The sequence below is a fragment of the Lepus europaeus genome, chromosome 11, assembly GCF_033115175.1.
Source record: "Lepus europaeus isolate LE1 chromosome 11, mLepTim1.pri, whole genome shotgun sequence".
Classification (NCBI taxonomy): Eukaryota; Metazoa; Chordata; class Mammalia; order Lagomorpha; family Leporidae; genus Lepus; species Lepus europaeus.
The window spans coordinates 35,546,739-35,565,728 of NC_084837.1; the positions used below are offsets into that span (position 1 = coordinate 35,546,739).

Below are 18,990 nucleotides of genomic sequence, written 5' to 3' on the forward strand. Positions count from 1 at the left end.
TCCCGTGGATAATGCTCCATCACCCCTGCGGTGTCTGGGATGGGCCCACGCGATATCCCCCTAGCGTCCGGAGTTCAACGGAGATAACAGTGGGAGACGGCCAAACGAGGACAGTGGTCTGGGTTTCCACCTTCAACCCCCCGAGGACTCTGCTCGGCAGGCAGGGCTGATCGCTATGGACCATGCACTCCGTGCAGCTAAAAAAAGGAGCGGGTGGCAATGCACAAGAACAGCAGGTACGCTCTCGCCACTACCCACGGGGAACTTAAAATGGACAGAGGCTTTATCGACCAGGAAGAAGAATTGCACCAATGTTTCCCTGATTTGGACTACCAAAGGTACTGGGGTCAGACACCGGGCCGGCTTTCGTCTCCAGGGTAAGTCAGATGGTGGCACAGGTGTTGAAAATAGAAAGTTACATTGTGTTTATAGGGTAAGTCAGATGGTGGTAGCGGTAGCCAAGGTACTGGGGATATAGTTAGGTAAAACGTATGATTAATGGTGGAGACTGGCACTGGAGACTGGGTCAGATTGCTGCCGATGGTTTTGTTTAAGGCTTGCAGTATATGTGGCCTGACATTTTATAAAATGTTGTACCCAGCATTGATTCTTTTGCAACTCCCCTACCCCGCCAGGCTTTGCTTAAATGTTCGCCTCCCAGGGCTTCGAGGGCTTCCAGGAGGAGCAGTCCCCGGCTTTGCTCTCCGACCTTTTTGCCATGGAGTCGGCACCTGACAGCAGCCCAGGGAGCTACAACCCTAGGACTGTGGCTGTGAAGGAGAAGCCCCGGGGGCCAGAGGGCGGCCGAGGTGGCAGCCGGGGCAGCTACAATCCCCTGCAGTACCAGGTGGCACACTGCGGGCAGACGACCGTGCACCTGCCCCCAACCCTGACAGCACCAGGCCAGCCCCTGTGCGTCCCCGAGGCCCCCTTGGCCACCACCGTGCCCCCCAGCAGCCCCCTCAAGGCGCCCTCCCCGGCTGACCCCTCGCAGGAGGGCAAGAGGGCAGTGAACAACAGCCTGGAGTACCGGCTGCGGCGGGAGCACAACAATATCGCCGTGCGCAAGACCAAGCGGCGCATCCTGGAGATACAGCAGTACATGGCAGAGAATGAGCAGCTGCGCAGCCGCGTGGAGCAGCTCACGCAGGAACTGAATATCCTGCACAGGTTTTTAAAAGCTATTATAAATTTAATGTCATTGGTCAGTACCAATATTAAAAATTAAGGACATAAAAGGAAGGAGTATTGTTGGTAAGAAGGGCTAAAGAAAATAGAGCTTTTTATATAAGGAAAGGACATGGTTTGTAAGAATAACTTTATCCGGATGGCTAGTTTACTCTAGACTAAAATGGAAGTGGTAAAATGTTTAAAGTAAGTCGAAGAGGGTGTGTGAAAGTCACAGTCACAAAAAGTATTTGGGTCAATTCAGCTAAACAGGCACCAGGTATCAACCCAAGTTTGTATGACTTCTTCAGGGATGTGTTTTCTGTTTTTGTCTCTGTTGTATTTTTTGTTTTTAAATTTTAATGCCTTTTTGTAACTTTTTTTATCCTGCGGGGCATACTTCCCCTACCCTGCAGACTTGCTTCTGTGCTCATAAATTCGGCTGCAAGGCACAGAGATGTGCTTGTAAACCTGTGTCTGGCAGCGGATTTGGTGGGCGCCGGTGATGGGCAGCCCACATATTCCAATAATAATCACGTGGGAGGAAGAGACACCTGGGACATCTCCGGCCTGTTTTATGATCAGACTCCCCTATGAAACAAAGGACCGGGCGGAAGCGTATTCTTAATTCCCTCTTAATTCTAATTGTTAAACACCCTGCTCCCTTTACAAAATTTAAAAAGTAATTCCTAAAATTTTAAGATTAAAATTTGACAAAAAGAAAAGGGGGGAATGAGAAAATAAGGCAGGCTGGGGTTAAAATGGAGTTGCTTGAGCTAACTGCATGTTGTTCTGCTTCTGTACAAAACGGCTGGGCTTGCAAAATGCTTTTATGAGATAATTGAACTTTAGTTGAACCTGTAGCATGTGATAATTATTTTAGGAGCTATGTTAAGTTTTTGGGAATCATAAAAGCAGAAGTTGATCGAAAATGTACCCAACCTATGTCCTGATGACCCCGTATTTGTGCTTGCTCAAGTACTTTGTTCCTTTACCCTGGAAAGTCCCTTTACCTTGTGATCTACCTTGTGATCTTTTGTAATGCTGTGGAGATATGCTAATGTTGTGGTTTTAAGCCTTAAATACTCTGTGCAATTGATGATCGGGGTCGTTCTCTCTGCACTGCTTTGTAGTGTTACTGAGACGGCCCATCTGCGCAGATGTAATAAACTTTCCTCTGCTTTTGCATCGATTGGAGTGGAATTCGTGCTTCTGGGGGTCTCTCTCTCTGTGGGACACCAATTTTAGGGTCCTACAAGTGAAGAGCCTTACAGATTGTAGGATACTTTGTGTTAGGTGCCTAGTTATACATTAGCCTATGTGTATATAAGGGGCTAAAGAAAACGGGAATTTTTTTTAAGAAAATGGGAATTTTTGTGTGGTAGAATAAGGAAAAATGTGCAAGCCAGCCTTGAAAGCAGACTAGCAATTACGTATCTAAAGTATTGCTCTTGTTCAGTAGCCTTGTTTGGTGGGTTTCAAACTTCTGGGAGGGGGTAGGAGGAGGACATAAGTAAAAGCTTAGGGGAAAATTCCCCACCCTGGACCAAGGGATCTATTCAGTCCAATAACACTGTGCTGAAAAGATCCTGGGAGGAATTTCAGGAACTCCACACCAAGAAAGCCCTCCAACCCTCCAACCAGCACTATACCAGAAGAGGGAGGAGGGAGGAGAAGCATGAGTGTGGGGGGCCATGCCCATAGCCACACAAACTCCAGCATGAATGCAGGTTGGGCACTCAGCTCTTTCCTGAGACACCCACCTGGTCTATCGGGCATATTTCTCCCCATTACACTTTGCTACCTTGCTTACCACTACTCTTCTATCTTAAATCTGAATTCCTTCTCACCTGAAGACAAGAACCTCTGATTAGCCAACTATTTGGCCCATAGGTCAGATGCCATGCAAAACTGGAAATCTAAACTGAGCCCACAAACATAAAGATAATGGGGTAACTGAGTGTGTTCAGGAAGGCTAGAGAGTAAGCAGACAGAAAGGACTAATCTTGAGGAACTCCAACATTTCAAGGTAGGACGCGTGAAGAAGATGATAAGCTTGCAAAACTGGCCCCAGGGAACAGCCAAACAGGAAGGCCTGAAACATGGTGTCATGGAAGCCAAGGCAAGAGAACTTTGAGAAAAATGAAAATGGCTAAGTAGTTCCCATGCTGCTGTTGAGAAAGATGAGGCTTTCCAGGGTTGGCTTCTTGTTGCCATACCAATATCAGTTCAAACTTTACCTCTTCAAAGAGGCCTTCCAGACCATACAACCTAAAAGAGCTGCCTTCCATTCTCTCTCTTCTTCCTCTTTTATTTTCATCATAACACTTATCACTACCTGATAATCTTGTTCATGTGAGACTCGTGACACTGGGAATTTCATATGACTCACTCAATACTGCATCCCAGTACCAAGACTAGTGCTCTACACAGCAGAGAAATTCTGCCAGCTTCTAGTGAATAAGTAAAGATTGAAACTTTCCCACTGGGTTTAGCAGTAAAGAGGTAACGTGTTACTTAACGATTTCAACAGTGTTCTGATGTAGAAACCTAACTGAAAAAATATGGGAAGTTAGAAAACAGACACAGAGAATATGGCCGGTGGATAGGGAATTGCTTTAATAGATAAGGTGAATGAGGGGTCACTTTAATGTTGGGTGGATGGACGCTGATATGAAGGAAAGAACTCAGGATTCAGACACTTCTCTTTTATGGGAGTCTTCCCTGCCCTGGAGGAAGAGGGTTATTAGCTCCAATAACACTGTGCTGATAAGATCCTGGGAGCATAAGCAAGATGGCGGAATAGGAAAGGAGCACATTGATATTCTTCGGCAAGACACAGGTTAATAAAAGTGGAGATACTGCAGGGTCAAGGAAGAGTAGGGGAAGAAACAGCAGAGGAAACTCTTCCGGAACTAGTGATTCACAGTGGACCTGCGTGGAGAGCGTGGGAGCTCAAGTTCGGGACACCAGCGGCAGACTCAACACACCAGCGCTGGAACGCGAGGTGAGCCGAACCTCAATAGCCCGAGACAACAGCGGGCAAGCGGAAAGAGGAGACTAGAGGGAACAAGGCTTGAAACTCCGTGGGGAAAAGTTCACCAGGCTAACTAGAAGAGAGAGAGGAAAAAAAAAAAGTGACCGAAACGGACACGAGTTTCTCTCTCTCCGCTCACCCCTCAAGGGCGAGCAAGACAAAGAGCAGGCGCCCATTTTGGACATACGTCATAAGCAGGGCGACCTCAGGTCTGCACCGGCCCTGAGCCTAGCAGAAAAACCTGACTCTGGGGGGAGGGGTGAAATAACAGGAGATTAGGATCTAACTTGGCAACCCAGTGGGAGACTGCAGGAGAATTAGAGCCCACACCGAGGGCAGCAGAGATTCCCTGTGTGGTCCTTGGGAAAGAGCTTCCGATCTCTGGCTCCTGTGGGTATATCATTTGCCTGCTAACCACCTCCAATTCCACTCAGCTGTGTGGAATTACTTCCCTTTTGAATCAAAAAAAAAAAAGAAAGAAAGAAAGAGAGAGAGATTTACCACACCTAACCTGGGAGTGTCATCTTGACACACCCTCAACCCTGAGGAACCAAACACAGCTCTCAGTCCACACCCATCTCAAGTCTCTAAGGCTCCACCGAAAGCAGACAGTACACTTAATATAGAGCCATAGTGTAACAAGAAAAAACACCACAGTGAAGAAACCAAATATCTCCAACATGCCAAACAACAAACACAAAAACCAAGCTAACAAGAACAAGGAAGAAACTATGACGCCCCCAAATGAAAAAGACACCCCAACTCAAGATTATGAAGATGATGAGATCGAAGAAATGCAAGAAGCGGATCTCAAAAAATTGATAAGAACATTAAGAAGTTCTCAAAAACAAATTCTTGAACTACAGAAATCCTTAATGGACAAGATAGAAAATCTCTCTCGTGAAAATGAAATATTAAGGAGGAATCAAAATGAAATGAAACAACTAGTGGAACAAGAAACGGTGATAGTGACAAGAAATCATAATGAAATGAAGAATCCAATAGATCAAATGACAAACACATTAGAGAGCCTTAAAAACAGAATGGGCGAAGCAGAAGAGAGAATATCAGACTTAGAAGACAGAGAACAGGAAAGGAAACAGGCAAACCAAAGAAAAGAAGAAGAAATTAGAAATCTAAAAAATATTGTCGGGAATCTACAGGATACTATTAAAAAATCTAATATTCGGGTTCTAGAAGTTCCGGAAGGCATGGAGAGGGAGAAAGGATTAGAAGGCATTTTAGTGAGATACTAGCAGAAAATTTCCCAGGTTTGGAGGACAGAGGCATCTTAGTACAGGAAGCTTATAGAACCCCTAATAAACATGACCAAAAGAGATCCTCACCACGACACGTTGTAATCAAACTCACCACAGTGAAACATAAAGAAAAGATCCTAAAATGTGCAAGAGAGAAACGTCAGATTACTCTCAGAGGATCTCCAATTAGACTCACAGCAGACTTCTCATCAGAAACCCTACAAGCTAGAAGGGAATGGGGAGACATAGCCAGGTACTAAGAGAAAAAAACTGCCAGCCCAGAATATTATATCCTGCAAAGCTCTCATTTGTGAATGAAGGTGAAATTAAACTTTTCATAGCAAACAGAAACTGAAAGAATTTGTTGCCACTCATCCTGCCCTGCAAAAGATGCTTAAAGATGTGTTACACACAGAAACACAGAAACATGGTCACCAATATGAAAGAAGGTAAAGGAAGGAAACCTCACAGCAAAAGATCACAGGAAGCTCAATTTCTCTTTGACATAGAATTAAACTCTGATGCACTGTTAGAGCAATGTGTTAAAGTAATCTATTATGTTCTCTTGATGTCTGTTAAATTCTAATTGTTCAAAAACAGCTGAATTTTTATTAAGAGCTATGGGTTATTTAACTATGTGCTTATTTTCAAAGACTTGAATAATCACCTTGTAACAATGATCAAATTTGGTCTATGTTATGTCATGATTTTAAGGAATCTTATTTCAACCAGATATTTTGGATTTTGATATTGGTCTATTATGCTATGTTATATGTGCGTACATATTGTATGTCCACATGGGGAAATTTTATTAAGAGTTTTATTTTAAATGGCTTATAGATAAGATTGTCCATAAATTTAAGCTGCTAAAATCAATCAAAGATACATTTTAATTTGTGTGACCTGAATCTGTGTATCATATGTTTTAAACTTGTTGGTAGAAAGAAACTAAAAACATTTTATATGGTTGTGCTTAAGTTTACTGGTTAAACAAACTACACCATCTTAGATATTTAAGAGGTGTTTTCAAATACATGATTCTTAAAATTTATAGAAGGCATTGGACCTTCTGGTAAATGTTTTATTAAGTTCTTATCTAAGGGTTGAAACGGTTTGCTGAGTATTCATGTAATATTGCTATTGTCAGCAAGCGATCTAGGACTTGCTCCCTCATTTCTCTATTCTAAGCCCAACTTGTTCTTTCATTTCTCTATTCTCTTCAAGGTAGGAAACTAATTCTATTATGAAGGAATCTGTAGGACGCACAATTTAATCTTTAGACCTTATAAGAGATGGCTAACATTTTTCTGTAATAGCATAGCCAAAATAAGAACTTAACTAATAATCTCATAGCTAGATTCACTTCGCCATCAGCGAAGTATACAGTAAGTAGAAAAAAAAAACCTCCCTTTCAGACCAAAGGGAAAGAAAGTTTTAAAGTGAGAATATAATTTTCCTCATGGGCATTGTCTACCTTAGAAAAACTACTACAGAACATGCCTGTGACTATAGACTTGTAGTTCAGGCCACCGAAGATTAGAGATGGGAAACGGGCACTCCCTTGACTTGCATCCTCTGGTCTGCTTGAACACAAACCAGGAGGAAAAGAAAGCTAGGCATCAGAAGCAATGGGTGGCAGGCCTATTAATGGCTGATCTGTACAGTGATCTGCCCTCAAGGAGACCCAACAGGCCAGTCCACTGCAGTGGCTTTCAATGTGATAAGCCTGGGCTTCAGCAGAAGTCAGCTTGTGAAGAGCCCTGGCAGCTCTGCCAAGAGTTGGATCACTGGAAATGGACCTGCCCTGGAATCGAAGGATGCCCAGGTCAGAGCCACAGATCTTATTGGCTCCAAGCTGAAAAGCCCTTCACTCAGCCCAACTTCCAAAGTGACCACTGCAGCTGAGGGGATGGTCAAGTAGGGTCAGCAACATTGCAGGCAGAACTGTAAATTTCTTGTTAGAGATGCCACCTGCCTTTACCTGGCCAGCTCTCCTCCCAGGCCAGCCAAGTAATGAAAGTCAACAGAGTGCCTTCCCCTAGGAGGTTCACACCTCCCTTAGGATATACCCCATGTGAAGAGATAGATAGGTCTGGGCCTCTTAACTTACAAGGCCTAAAGCCCACCAGATTATTATCAAGCCCCTTCTATCAGGTTCTATTTGCCTCTCAATCAGAAAACTTAATTGTAGCTTAGACAGTACCTTTCTTAGCTCCTCTAATAATGACTCTGTCCTTTGTTCTAGACCCTGTCTAGTGCACTTGGGCCTCATTCCTTTGTAATCATAACCTCTACTCTACCACCAATGGCTCTACTCCCAACCTGTGTGTACTGATGGTCCTCTTCCCCACTTAATGCTGTATAATTGTTCAGACCTGGTTAAGGCCACTCTTAGGATCATTGGTTACTATCCTCACCCTGTCTTTTATGACCTTGTCTAAATATGATCAGAGTTGGGGAACTTGGAAGGCTTCCATAGCCTTGGCAACTCATGACGACAGCCTAGGGTGGTTACTGGTGCCATAAACTAGAGTGTCAATTTGTTGGATCAACAACAGGAGCCACTGTGCGCTTGCTCCTGATGTGGGATCTCTGTCCTTAATGTACTGTACATTTTGATTTAATGCTATAACTAGTACTCAAACAGTATGTTTCACTTTGTGTTTCTATGTGGGTGCAAACTGTTGAAATATTTATACTAAATTGATCTTCTGTATATAAATAGAATTGAAAATGAATCTTAATGTGAATGGAAGGGGAGAGGGAGCGGGAGAGGGGAGGGTTGCGGGTGGGAGGGAAATTATGGGAAGGGGAAGCCATTGTAATCCATAAGCTGTACACTGGAAATTTATATTCATTAAATAAAAGTTAAAAAAAAAGAAAAAAAAAGATTTATTTATTTATTTTTTTGAGGGGCAGAGTTATAGACAGAGGGAGAAGAGACAAAGAGAGGTCTTCCATCTGCTGGTTCACTTCCCAAATGGCCACATGGCTGGAGCTGGGCCACTCTGAAGCCAGGAGCCAGGAGCTTCTTCTGGGTGTCCCACATCAGTGCAGGGGCCCAAGTTTTTGGGCCATTATCTGCTGCTTTCCCAGGCCATTAGCAGGGAGCAATACTGGAAGAGGTGCAGCTGGGACTCAAATATCAGCACCCATATGGGATGCATGCACCACAGGTGGAGGCTTAATCTACTACGCCACTGCACCAGCCCCCATATATACAGTTTTAAGAACATAATAATACTTCCTACCCTAACCTCCCTCTCTCACTCATTCACACACATCCTCCCTTCTCCTACCTTTTCATTTTTCTTTGAATTTTGGTAATGACATGCTTTCACTTTACTTTATAATCACAAGCTTAACCCTTCACTAAATAAAGAATTCAACAGTAGAAAGTATAAAAAAAAAAACACTATTCCTCAAGAGTATAGACAATGACTATAAGTAATAATCAGATCTCAAAATGTCAATTTTGTCCATATACATTATTTTGTACTCTGTATATTAGTTACCAGAAATTAGTTACCACAAAGCATAATTGCCTTTTTGGGACTGGCTTATTTTATTAAGCATAATGGCCTCCAATTGCATCCATTTTGTTGCAAAGGACAAGATTACATTCTTTCATACAATTCTTAATTCAGTTATCAGTTGATGGACATCTGGGTTGATTCCATATCTTAGCTAGTGTGAGTGGAGCTGCTATAAACACAGGGGTACAGGTAACTCTTTCATGTGTCTATTTTATTTCCTTTGAGTAAATTCTCAGGAGTGGAATGGCTGAGTCATATGGTAGATCTATTCTGAGGAACTTCCATACTCTTCCATAACGGTTGCAGTAGTTTACATTCCCACCAACAGTATTAGGGTATTTTTTTTGTCCAGCCCCAGCCATTGCGGTCATTTGTGGAGTGAACTACAAATGGAAGTTCTCTCTCTCTCTCCTTCCCTGTGTTTCTGCCTTTCAAAGAAATAAATAAATCTTTTTTTTTAAAAAAAAGTGAGGTATAGAAAATGAGAAAAATTAGAATTAAAGGTTAAAATGTATTTTCAGCCAGCGCCATGGCTCAACAGGCTAATGCTCCGCCTTGCGGCGCCGGCACACCGGGTTCTAGTCCCGGTCGGGGCACCGGATTCTATCCCAGTTGCCCCTCTTCCAGTCCAGCTCTCTGCTATGGCCTGGGAAGGCAGTGGAGGATGGCCCAAGTCCTTCGGCCCTGCACCCGCATGGGAGACCAGGAGAAGCACCTGGCTCCTGGCTTCAGATCAGTGAGCTGCGCCGGCCGCAGCGGCCATTGGAGGGTGAACCAACGGCAAAAGGAAGACCTTTCTCTCTGTCTCTCTCTCTCTCTCTCACTATCCACTCTGCCTGTAAAAAAAAAAATGTATTTTCTTGTGGAGATATATACATCTACATATATATAATTAGAATGTTCTATATGATAAGGTATACAGTCACGATCATCTTGAAATTCTAGGCAGAGTCTTAAAATGTATAAAATCTGACAGAAATGCAAAAACAAATATATACTCACAGTAGAAAACTATATAATCTTCTCTCAATTCCTAACAAACCAAGTACACAAATAAGTAGGATATGGAGATTTGAAATAAAATAATCCAGGCTGGACATGCAAAAAAAGAAAATAGCATAGCATGCTTCCTAGATCATGCTGATCATATTTTTAGTAATGACTCTAGAACTCATATAATTTTTATCCAAATTTATTTCTGACATTGAGGGAGCTATTCCAAAGCCGTTACCCAAAGCCCTATTAGCCCCTTATTAGAAAGCAGCTCCACAGTTTGACATCTGCGGATAGCACCTCTTGAAGATTAAATACATCGAGTAAGGGAGGTTTGGCTTTGAAGAAATGATATAAAACAGTAGCAGATGGTAAATCCATTCTCTGACATGGAAAACTGAGAAACAAATGCATTTAGAGTAGGAAGTATGACACATACACTGTCTTTATTACTGAAATGGTATGAAATGTATGACCTTTTAAAATTGTTGGCTCATTGAAAACTTTGACATTTCCAAGCATAGCATCTGTTACAAACCATTCGTTCTTCTTTTCTTAGCTATTGTGTGCACAAATAACTATATTATCTTGCTCAGCAAATTTTATTTAGCACAAAGTTGAGTGCGTTGAAGTGATAGAGATCCAAGTAGAAAAGTAATTTCTAAAGGAGGAAGTCTGACTTGATCCATAAAATCCTTTTAGGAGAACAAAAAAAATTAGAAATAGAACTAGACATGTTGCAATTGCTAGCCTTTCTCTTTGGGCCACAATAATTGTCTAAAATTGGCCTTAACACAGTTACAAGAGTATTTTGAGTTCTATTCAAACATTTCCTGAGAGAAAAAGCAGAGCTGATGTTGACTCTAAAAGATTTCACACAAGGTGATCAAAATGCACCACATATTATCCCTCAAATCACACACACAAAAAAAACCTTACATATATATCTGCATGCCAACATTGTGAGTGGTAAGACACTGGGTAAGGTAAGAGCAAGGACATTTTGCATTTAAAGGAAGATTCTCGTGCTTTAACAAGCAATAACATAACCTAGAACTGGAATATGTTTATGATAATTTTTAACATGTTTAATAATCATTTTTGAACACTTTAGAAAATAATTACACAGCATAATATGAAAGGTTGTTGTGTTACTTTCCTGCAGCTGCTGTAATAAAGTACCTCAACTGGGAAGCTTAAATTACAGAGCATATTCCCTGAAAGTTCTAGAGGCTGGAAGTCCATAGTCAGTTGCTTATTTCTGAGGACCATGAGGGAGAATCTGTTCCATGCCTCTCTCCCAGCTTCTGGTGGCTTGATGGCAATCTTTGGTATATCTAGTATTGCAGACACATTACCTCAGTCTTGACCTTCATGTTTTCACATGGCATTCCCCCGTGTGCATATCTATTTCTATGTCCAAATTTCCCCTTTTTATAAGAAGATCACTCATACTGGAATAGGGCCCACCTTAATGAATTTATTTTAACTTGATTAGCTCTATAAAGTTCCTGCCTTCAAATAAGGTCACATTCTGAGGTACTTGGGGTTAGAGTAGGGAGACACAATTTCACTCACAATAATTAACTAAGATAAGGATAAGTAGTAAATACAACATTATTGGCATAATTATCCAACAAGCTTTGACAAAGGGAAATAGTATCATTCGATAACTATTTGTAGTTTTCTAATTCCAATGGATCATTCCCTATAAACTGAACTCATTCTTGGCTTTAAGTACATCCATACTTGTGTACTAACTAATACAGTCTATTTCCCACAAACATAAAATGCAGGTGCCATATTTCTGATCAGTCTAAAGGAGAGACTGCTGCACATCACACGGCCTGTTTACCATGTGCACACATAAAGCAAGGATGGTTGGTTAGTCTGTTGACTGGCCAAAGCAGTCTCTATGAAAAATTTAAAATTTTGGATTGGGCATTTAGCCTGGCAGAGCGCCTGAGTTCAATACCTTGTTCAGGCTCCTCACTTAGCATCGTGCTAATGCAGACCCAGAAGGCAATGGTGATGGCTCAAGTAATTGAGATCCTGTCACCAACATGAGAGACCTAGGTTCTGTTTCCAGTCCTTGCCTCTTCCCCAGGTCCATCCCTAGCTGTTGTGGGCATTTGGGGAGTGAACTGGCAGATAGGAGCACTCTCTCTCTTTCTCTCTTTCTCTTTCTCTCTCTCTCTCTCTCTCTCTCTCTCTCTCTCTCTCTCTCTCTCTCCCTCTCTCTCCCTCTCTCTCTCTCTCTCCCCCTATCAAATTCTTTTAAGTATACAAAAAAATATATAAGGTTGGGAACATGGTGGCAAGTAGTCTTACTTTAAAAAACAAAGATCAGTCTATCTACTCAAGGATAAATTGACATAGCAACATGGAAGTTCACGGTAAACTAAATATAAAAATAAATAAATTTCAAAATATATATCACTTCATAGTATTAGAAATCATTATTTACAGAAAATACATACCATCTCCTAAATAACTATTTTAATTGCATACACTATAATATTTTAAATATTTATTTATCAGGGCCAGCGCTGTGGCAAAGCAGGTAAAATCACAGCCTGCAGTGCCGGCATCCCATATGGGTGCCAGTTCAAGTCCCGGCTGTTCCACTTCAGATCCAACTCTCTGCTATGGCCTGGGAAATCTGTGAAAGATGGCCCAAGTGCTTGGGCCCTTGCACCCATGTGGAACTTGTAAGAAGCTCCCGGCTCCTGGCTTCGTATCAGCACAGCTGTAGCCACTGTGGCCATTATGGGAGTGAAACAGCAGATGGAAGACCTCTCTCTCTCTCTTTCTCTCTCTCAGATTCTGCCTCTGTAACTCTGCCTTTCAAATAAATAAATAAATTTTTAAAAATAAATAATAAGTATTTATTTATTTAGCTGAGAGGCAGAGTTATAGAAAGAGAGAAAGAGAGACTGATATTCCAGCTGCTGGTTCACTACCCAAAAGGCCACAACAGCCAGGGATTGGCTGGGCTGGGCCTAAACCAGTAGCTTCACCTGGGTCTCCCACGTGAATGCAAGGGCTCAAGTGCTTGGGTTATCTTCCACTGCTTTCCCAGGTGCATTAGCAAGGAGCTGAATAAGAAGTGGAGCAGTGGGACTTGAATGGGATGTCAGCATCACAGGCAGCAGCTTAATCTGCCATGCCACAACACCAAATCATATACTATAATATTCTTTATTAAACTTTTATTTAATGAATATAAATTTCCAAAGTACAGCTTATGGATTCATATACTATAATATTTAAAGAGGCTAAAGTAGTTTGTGTTTATTTCTAAAGTATGCAAAACTTACTTTCTTTTAACTGTATATTAAGAAGGTAAGATCTACGGAGCACGCCAAGTGCAAGATGGTCACGGCCATGGATGTGGTCTACGCGCTCAAGCGCAAGGAGCGCACACTCTACGGCTTCAGCGGCTGAGCAGCAGAGCCCAGACCCCCACAAAGGCCCTTCTCAGGACCGTAGGAAAAAAAAAAAGGTAAGATCTATATTTTCTAGAACTATTTTGCTTTAAAAATGTAATTTGATCTGCTGGCGCCATGGCTCCATAGGCTAATCCTCTGCCTGCGGCACCAGCACCCCAGGTTCTAGTCCCAGTCAGGGCGCCGGATTCTGTCCCAGTTGCCCCTCTTCCAGTCCAGCTCTCTGATGTGGCCCGGAGTACAGTGGAGGATGGCCCAAGTCCTTGGGCCCTGCACCCGCATGGGAGACCAGGAGAAGCACCTGGCTCCTGGCTTCGGATCAGCGCAGTGGGCCGGCCACAGCGTGCCGGCCGCAGCGGCCACTGGAGGGTGAACCAACGGTAAAGAAAGACCTTTCTCTCTGTCTCTCTCTCTCTCACTGTCCACTCTGCCTGTCAAAAAAAGAAAAAAAAAAGAAAAAAAATGTTATTTGATCTGTTTCCATGGGTTAGTTATTGAAAGCATAATAATTTTTCTTCCAAAACTAGTATCACTACCCAGAATATTAGAAATTCATAATACAGACTATAGTAGAAACAATCAAATTTCAGTCTCTGGAGAGTTACAGAAAGGTAATGTGAAGACTTTGATGCACCCTCTCTCTCTAAAAAAAATAACCATTTAGGGGCCGGCATTGTGGCATAGCAGGTAAAACCACCACCTACAACACAGGCATCTCATGTAGGTGCCAGTTTGTGTACAGGCTGCTCTACTTCCAATCCAGTTTCCTGATGAAGGCTTGGGAAAAAGCAGCAGAAGATGGGCTAAGCATTTGGGTCCCTACTACCCATGTGGAAAACTTGGAAAAAGCTCCTGGTTCCTGGCTTCGGCCTGGTCCAGCCCTGGCTGTTGCAGCCATCTGTGGAGTGAATCAATGGATGGAAGATCTTCTCTCTCTCTCTGTCTCTGTCTCTGTCTCTCTCTCTCTGTAACTCTGCCTTTCAAAATAAATAAATAAATATTTTAATAACCATTCAACTGGCTAAAATTAACAAAACTAAAATACATGCACACACATACACACAAGCACATATATACAGGCACACACACACATATGCACTTTTAAACTCTCTTGAAAATTATCCTAAGGCCACACAGGAAATGAAGATACTTTTTGTTAAGAAAATATAGTAAGTCTCAGTAATTTCACTGTTCATGAAAGTTTATGGCATTTAAACCACATCTTGCTCCCATCCATTCCAGCTCTGTGTCATACAAGATCTCCTGTAGGTGCTCTAGCTAGGTAGGTATGGCCAAAAAGAAGGGAGTTCCTCTCCCTCCAGCTCCTCCAAGATAACACTCTAGGGCTATTGTTTTATCTTTCCATTTTCTCTTAGCCCCACCCCCATCTCTATGTTATAGAAGCCCTTTTCTGGAAAGATATGAAAACATTGGGACTTCCTTCCCCAACTCACCTACAAGAGCAAGAGCTCAATCCCAGGTATGACAGGGAAAGAGAATCCCCTCCTCTTACCCATTTCATAAAGACAAAGTATATCAGAGGCTACCACCAGTGCCCGCTCATAAAGTAGAAAGTCACTTGAAAAAGCAGATCATTGTCCCTGCTTCCAGCTTCAATTTAATGGCACAGAGGTCCAGCTAAGGTAAACTGTAAGGATGGAGCACTCCTGAAACTAAGACTCAGGAGACTGACTGTATTTGGAAATGAGTCTTGAGAATTCCTTACTAAGGGCATGGCTAAAAACAATGGAGATTTTGTTGGGGGACAATTAAAAGGTGAATGGTAACACCATAGTAGTAGTAACAAATGAAGTGGCAAACTAGTCACAAATTTAACATAGTGAATTAAAAAAAGGCCAGGGAAGAAGCCTTCCTGGGATTACTTATCCCTGGATATCCAAAGAGTTAGCCGCATGTACCCTTCACCCACTCAGGAATGATCAAACGACAATGTGGGGTTTCTTGAAAAACATCTCATACAATACATGGACCCATCAGCATCAGACAGAATCCTTACTAGATCAAGGGGCTTCAGCTCCACTCTGGCTAAATACTGACTGAATAAAAAGCTACTGATCCAGGGGTGAACCTAGAGAAAACCAACTCAAAGTGAACTTGAACTTATACCTGGTGAACTGGAACACTGTGCATACCCAAAGCTGTGCCCACCAAGAACAATCAGAGAGAGAATCTCTGAGTCACCAGTCAACAGCTGAATACAAAGAAAAATTGTAAATGATTTCTACGGTGAAAGTAGACACAATGCCCAATGATAAAAAGGGAAAATCTGCCTTATAGAGAGGACTTAAATACAATTTTTGGCCAACTGGTGGTTTACGAAGACTTAGGGGCATCCTATAGAAAACCCAGCTAAAAGATTTTAAAAAGAAAGAATGACACTAAGAGGAAAAAATTAAATGGTAACATTAGAAACACTTTAAGGAAAACAGAAATCTAGAATTAGTCCAGCAAAGTCAGTAAACAAGCAAATGAACAAAGAAACTGTCATACCAATTCTAGAAAGTGATAGAGAAGAGAAATAGTATCCAGAGTTGCTAAATTATCCAATGTGTTGTATCCAGAAAAATTATGAGGCATGCAAGGAAGCAGAAAAAGTGTGACCTCTACATAAACAATAAAAAGTGGCAATAGGAAGTTTTAGTTGTTGGAAGTGGGGCTTTGCATACAAAGGCATCAAAAGCAACTAAGTGTGTGCAAATAAATTAAGGAAACCACACTTAACAGATTTTAAAATGCATACTAACAAGGACTCAAAGAGAATATCAATAAAGAGAAATTTTTTAAAGAACAAGAAAATTACTGTTTATTTAGTACATATTATGACATGTACTGCATGTTTCTTGATAGATTTCTTTTTAAAGAGAACATATTTCATGTATTTCATATTTTCAATTTCAAGAACATAACAATATTTCCCTCCATCCTACCCTCATTCCTCCTTTCTTTCTTTCCTTCTTTTAATTTTTATGATAACATACTTTCAAAATACATTATAATTACAGCTTAATCCTCCACTAAATAAAGAATTAAATCATTTAAAGTACAAATCCACTGTTCTTCAGGAGTATAGACAATAGCTATAAACGATCATCAAATCTCAAGATTTCTATTTCATTCATACACATTACATTTTTTGTAGTCTACATATATGCTAAAACAAATCAGAGGAAACACGACATTTGTCTTTTTGGGACTGGCTCATTTCACTAAGCATAATGCTCTCCAATTGCATCCATTTTGTTGCAAAAAACAGGATTTTACTCTCATTTATGGATGAGTAGCATTCCATAATGTGTGTGTACATATATATATATATATGTGTGTGTGTGTGTGTGTGTATACAATTTCTTTATCCAGTCATCAGTTGATGGACATTTGGGTTGATTCCATATTTTAGCTATTGTGTATTGAGCTGCTTAAATATGGGGGTACAGATAACTCTTCCATATGCTGATTTCATTTCCCTTGGGTAAATACTTAGGAGTGGGATGGTTGGGCCATATGGTATATTGATGTTTATACTTCTGAGGCATCTCCATAATATCTTTGATAACCATTATACTAGTTTATACCAAAAGTTTATTAGGGTAACTTTTTCTCCACATCCTCATTAGCATATGTACCTTTTTGGTTTTTGGATACTAGTCATTCTAACTGGAGTGAGGTAAAACCTCATTGTAGTATTTATTTGCATTTCCCTGATGGCTATTGATCCTGAGCATTTTTTCATGTGTATTTTGGCCATTTGTATTTCATTCTTTGAAAACTACCTGTTAATGTCCTTTGCCCATTTCTTAACTGGATTGTTGTTGACTTTCTTGAACTCTTTATATATAGAGAGAGAAATATAGATATATAGATATATATCTTTATATATTCTGAATGTTAATCCTTTATAAAATGTATAGTTTGAAAATATTTTCTCCCATTCTGGTGATTGCTTCTTCACTTTGTTAGAGTGTTTCCTTTGCTGCACAGAAGCTTCTTAGTGTGATGTAATGCTATTTGTCTATTTTTGCTTTTATTGCCTATGCTTCTGGGGTATGCAAGAAGTCTTGGCCTATGCCAATGTCTTGCAGTATTTTCCCTTTGTTTGCCTCTAGTAATTTTATAGTTTTAAGTCTTGGGCTTAGATCCTCGTATTTTCTAGCTATGTTGAATGGGACTGGTCTTATATATAATTATTTGAGGCAATATTAGAGTATACAAATGCTACTGATTTCTGTGCATTGACTTTATATCCTGCAACCTTTTTGCTGAACTCTCTTATGAGTTCCAATAGTCTTTTAGTGGAGTCTCTTGATTCTCCCTTTATAAAAGATCATGTCATCTGCAAACAGTGATAATTTGACTTTCCCCTTCCCATTTGTATCCCTTTTTCTTGCCTAATAGCTCTGGCTAAAACTTCCAGACTATATTGAACAGTAACGGTGAAAGAGGGAATCCTTGTCTGGTTCTGGGCCTTAGTGGATATGCTTCCAGATTTTCCCCATTCAAAATGATGTTTACTGTGGGTTTGTCATATACTACATTGACCATGTTGAGTTATGTTTCTTCTATATCAGATTTTCTTAAGGTTTTCACCATAAAAGGATGCTGTATTATATCAAATGCTTTCTCTGCATCTATTGAGATAATCATATATTTTTTCTTTTTCAGTTTATCATGTGATTTATCATGTTTATTGATTTGCATAAATTGAAACAACCCTAAATTCTTGGAATGAGTCCCACACAAGTTCAAGTTAATGTACTTTTTGATGTGCCATATTTGATCAGCTAGCATTTTTCTGAAGATTTTTCATCTATGTTCATCAGGGATATTGGTCTATAATTTTCTTTCTTGTGTCTTTTTCTGGTTTGGCAATTAAGGTATTGCTACATAATAGATGGGGTTGGGGAGGATTCACTCCCTTTTAATAGTTTTGAATAGTTTAAGAAGAATTAGGATTAGTTCTTTAAAAAGTTTGGTAGAATTCTGCAGTAAAAACATTGCTCCTGGACTTTTCTTTGTTGGGAAGATCTTTATTACTGATTCAATCTCTTGGTTATTGTAGGTTTTCTTTGTCTTTGTGTCTCAATTTTGGTAAATTGTATGTGTCTAGAAATATATCCATTTCTTTTAGATTTTCCCATTTGTTGGCATATAGCTATTTGTGTCCCCTAAAAGTTTTTTGTTGTAGTCCCAAGCCCAGTTCTTCAGACCGCAATCATATTTGGATATAATCTTCAAAGAGGTGGTTAAGTTAAAATTAGGTTTTTAGGATGGAGGGGCCCTAATCCAATATGATTGCTATCCTTATAAGAAGATTCCAGGGATGCCATGCATGGAGAAAAGGTAATCTGAGGACACAGTGAGAAGGTAGCCCTCCGAATGCTTAAGGAGAGAGGCTTTGAGTGAAATCAAACCTGACAACACATTGATCTGGAATTTCCAACTTCCAGAATTGTGACAAAATAAATTTCTATTGTTTAAATCACCCAGTCTATAGTATTTTGTTATGACCGCCCTAATGAACAAATATATGC

At 40.7% G+C, this 18,990-nt stretch overlaps 1 protein-coding gene across 1 annotated transcript; it reads left to right on the forward strand.

The window, feature by feature from the left end:
• The first annotated feature begins 646 nt into the window (after positions 1-646).
• Positions 647-13,439, forward strand: LOC133770459 (CCAAT/enhancer-binding protein epsilon-like). Its single transcript, XM_062206581.1, has 3 exons — positions 647-1,170; positions 11,942-12,014; positions 13,338-13,439. The coding sequence occupies exons 1-3, from the start codon at positions 647-649 to the stop codon at positions 13,437-13,439; spliced, it is 699 nt and encodes a 232-aa protein (XP_062062565.1).
• Positions 13,440-18,990: the final 5,551 nt, after the last annotated feature.

What these genes read in the sequence shown, in the direction of transcription:
- LOC133770459 (XM_062206581.1), top strand. Translation starts at nt 647, where the DNA reads ATGTTCGCCTCCCAGGGCTTCGAGGGCTTCCAGGAGGAGCAGTCCCCG. An exon ending in GAACTGAATATCCTGCACAG is followed by an intron (nt 1,171 to 11,941) that starts GTTTTTAAAAGC and finishes TTGGGCATTTAG; the next exon opens with CCTGGCAGAGCGCCTGAGTT. An exon ending in TGCTAATGCAGACCCAGAAG is followed by an intron (nt 12,015 to 13,337) that starts GCAATGGTGATG and finishes TATATTAAGAAG; the next exon opens with GTAAGATCTACGGAGCACGC.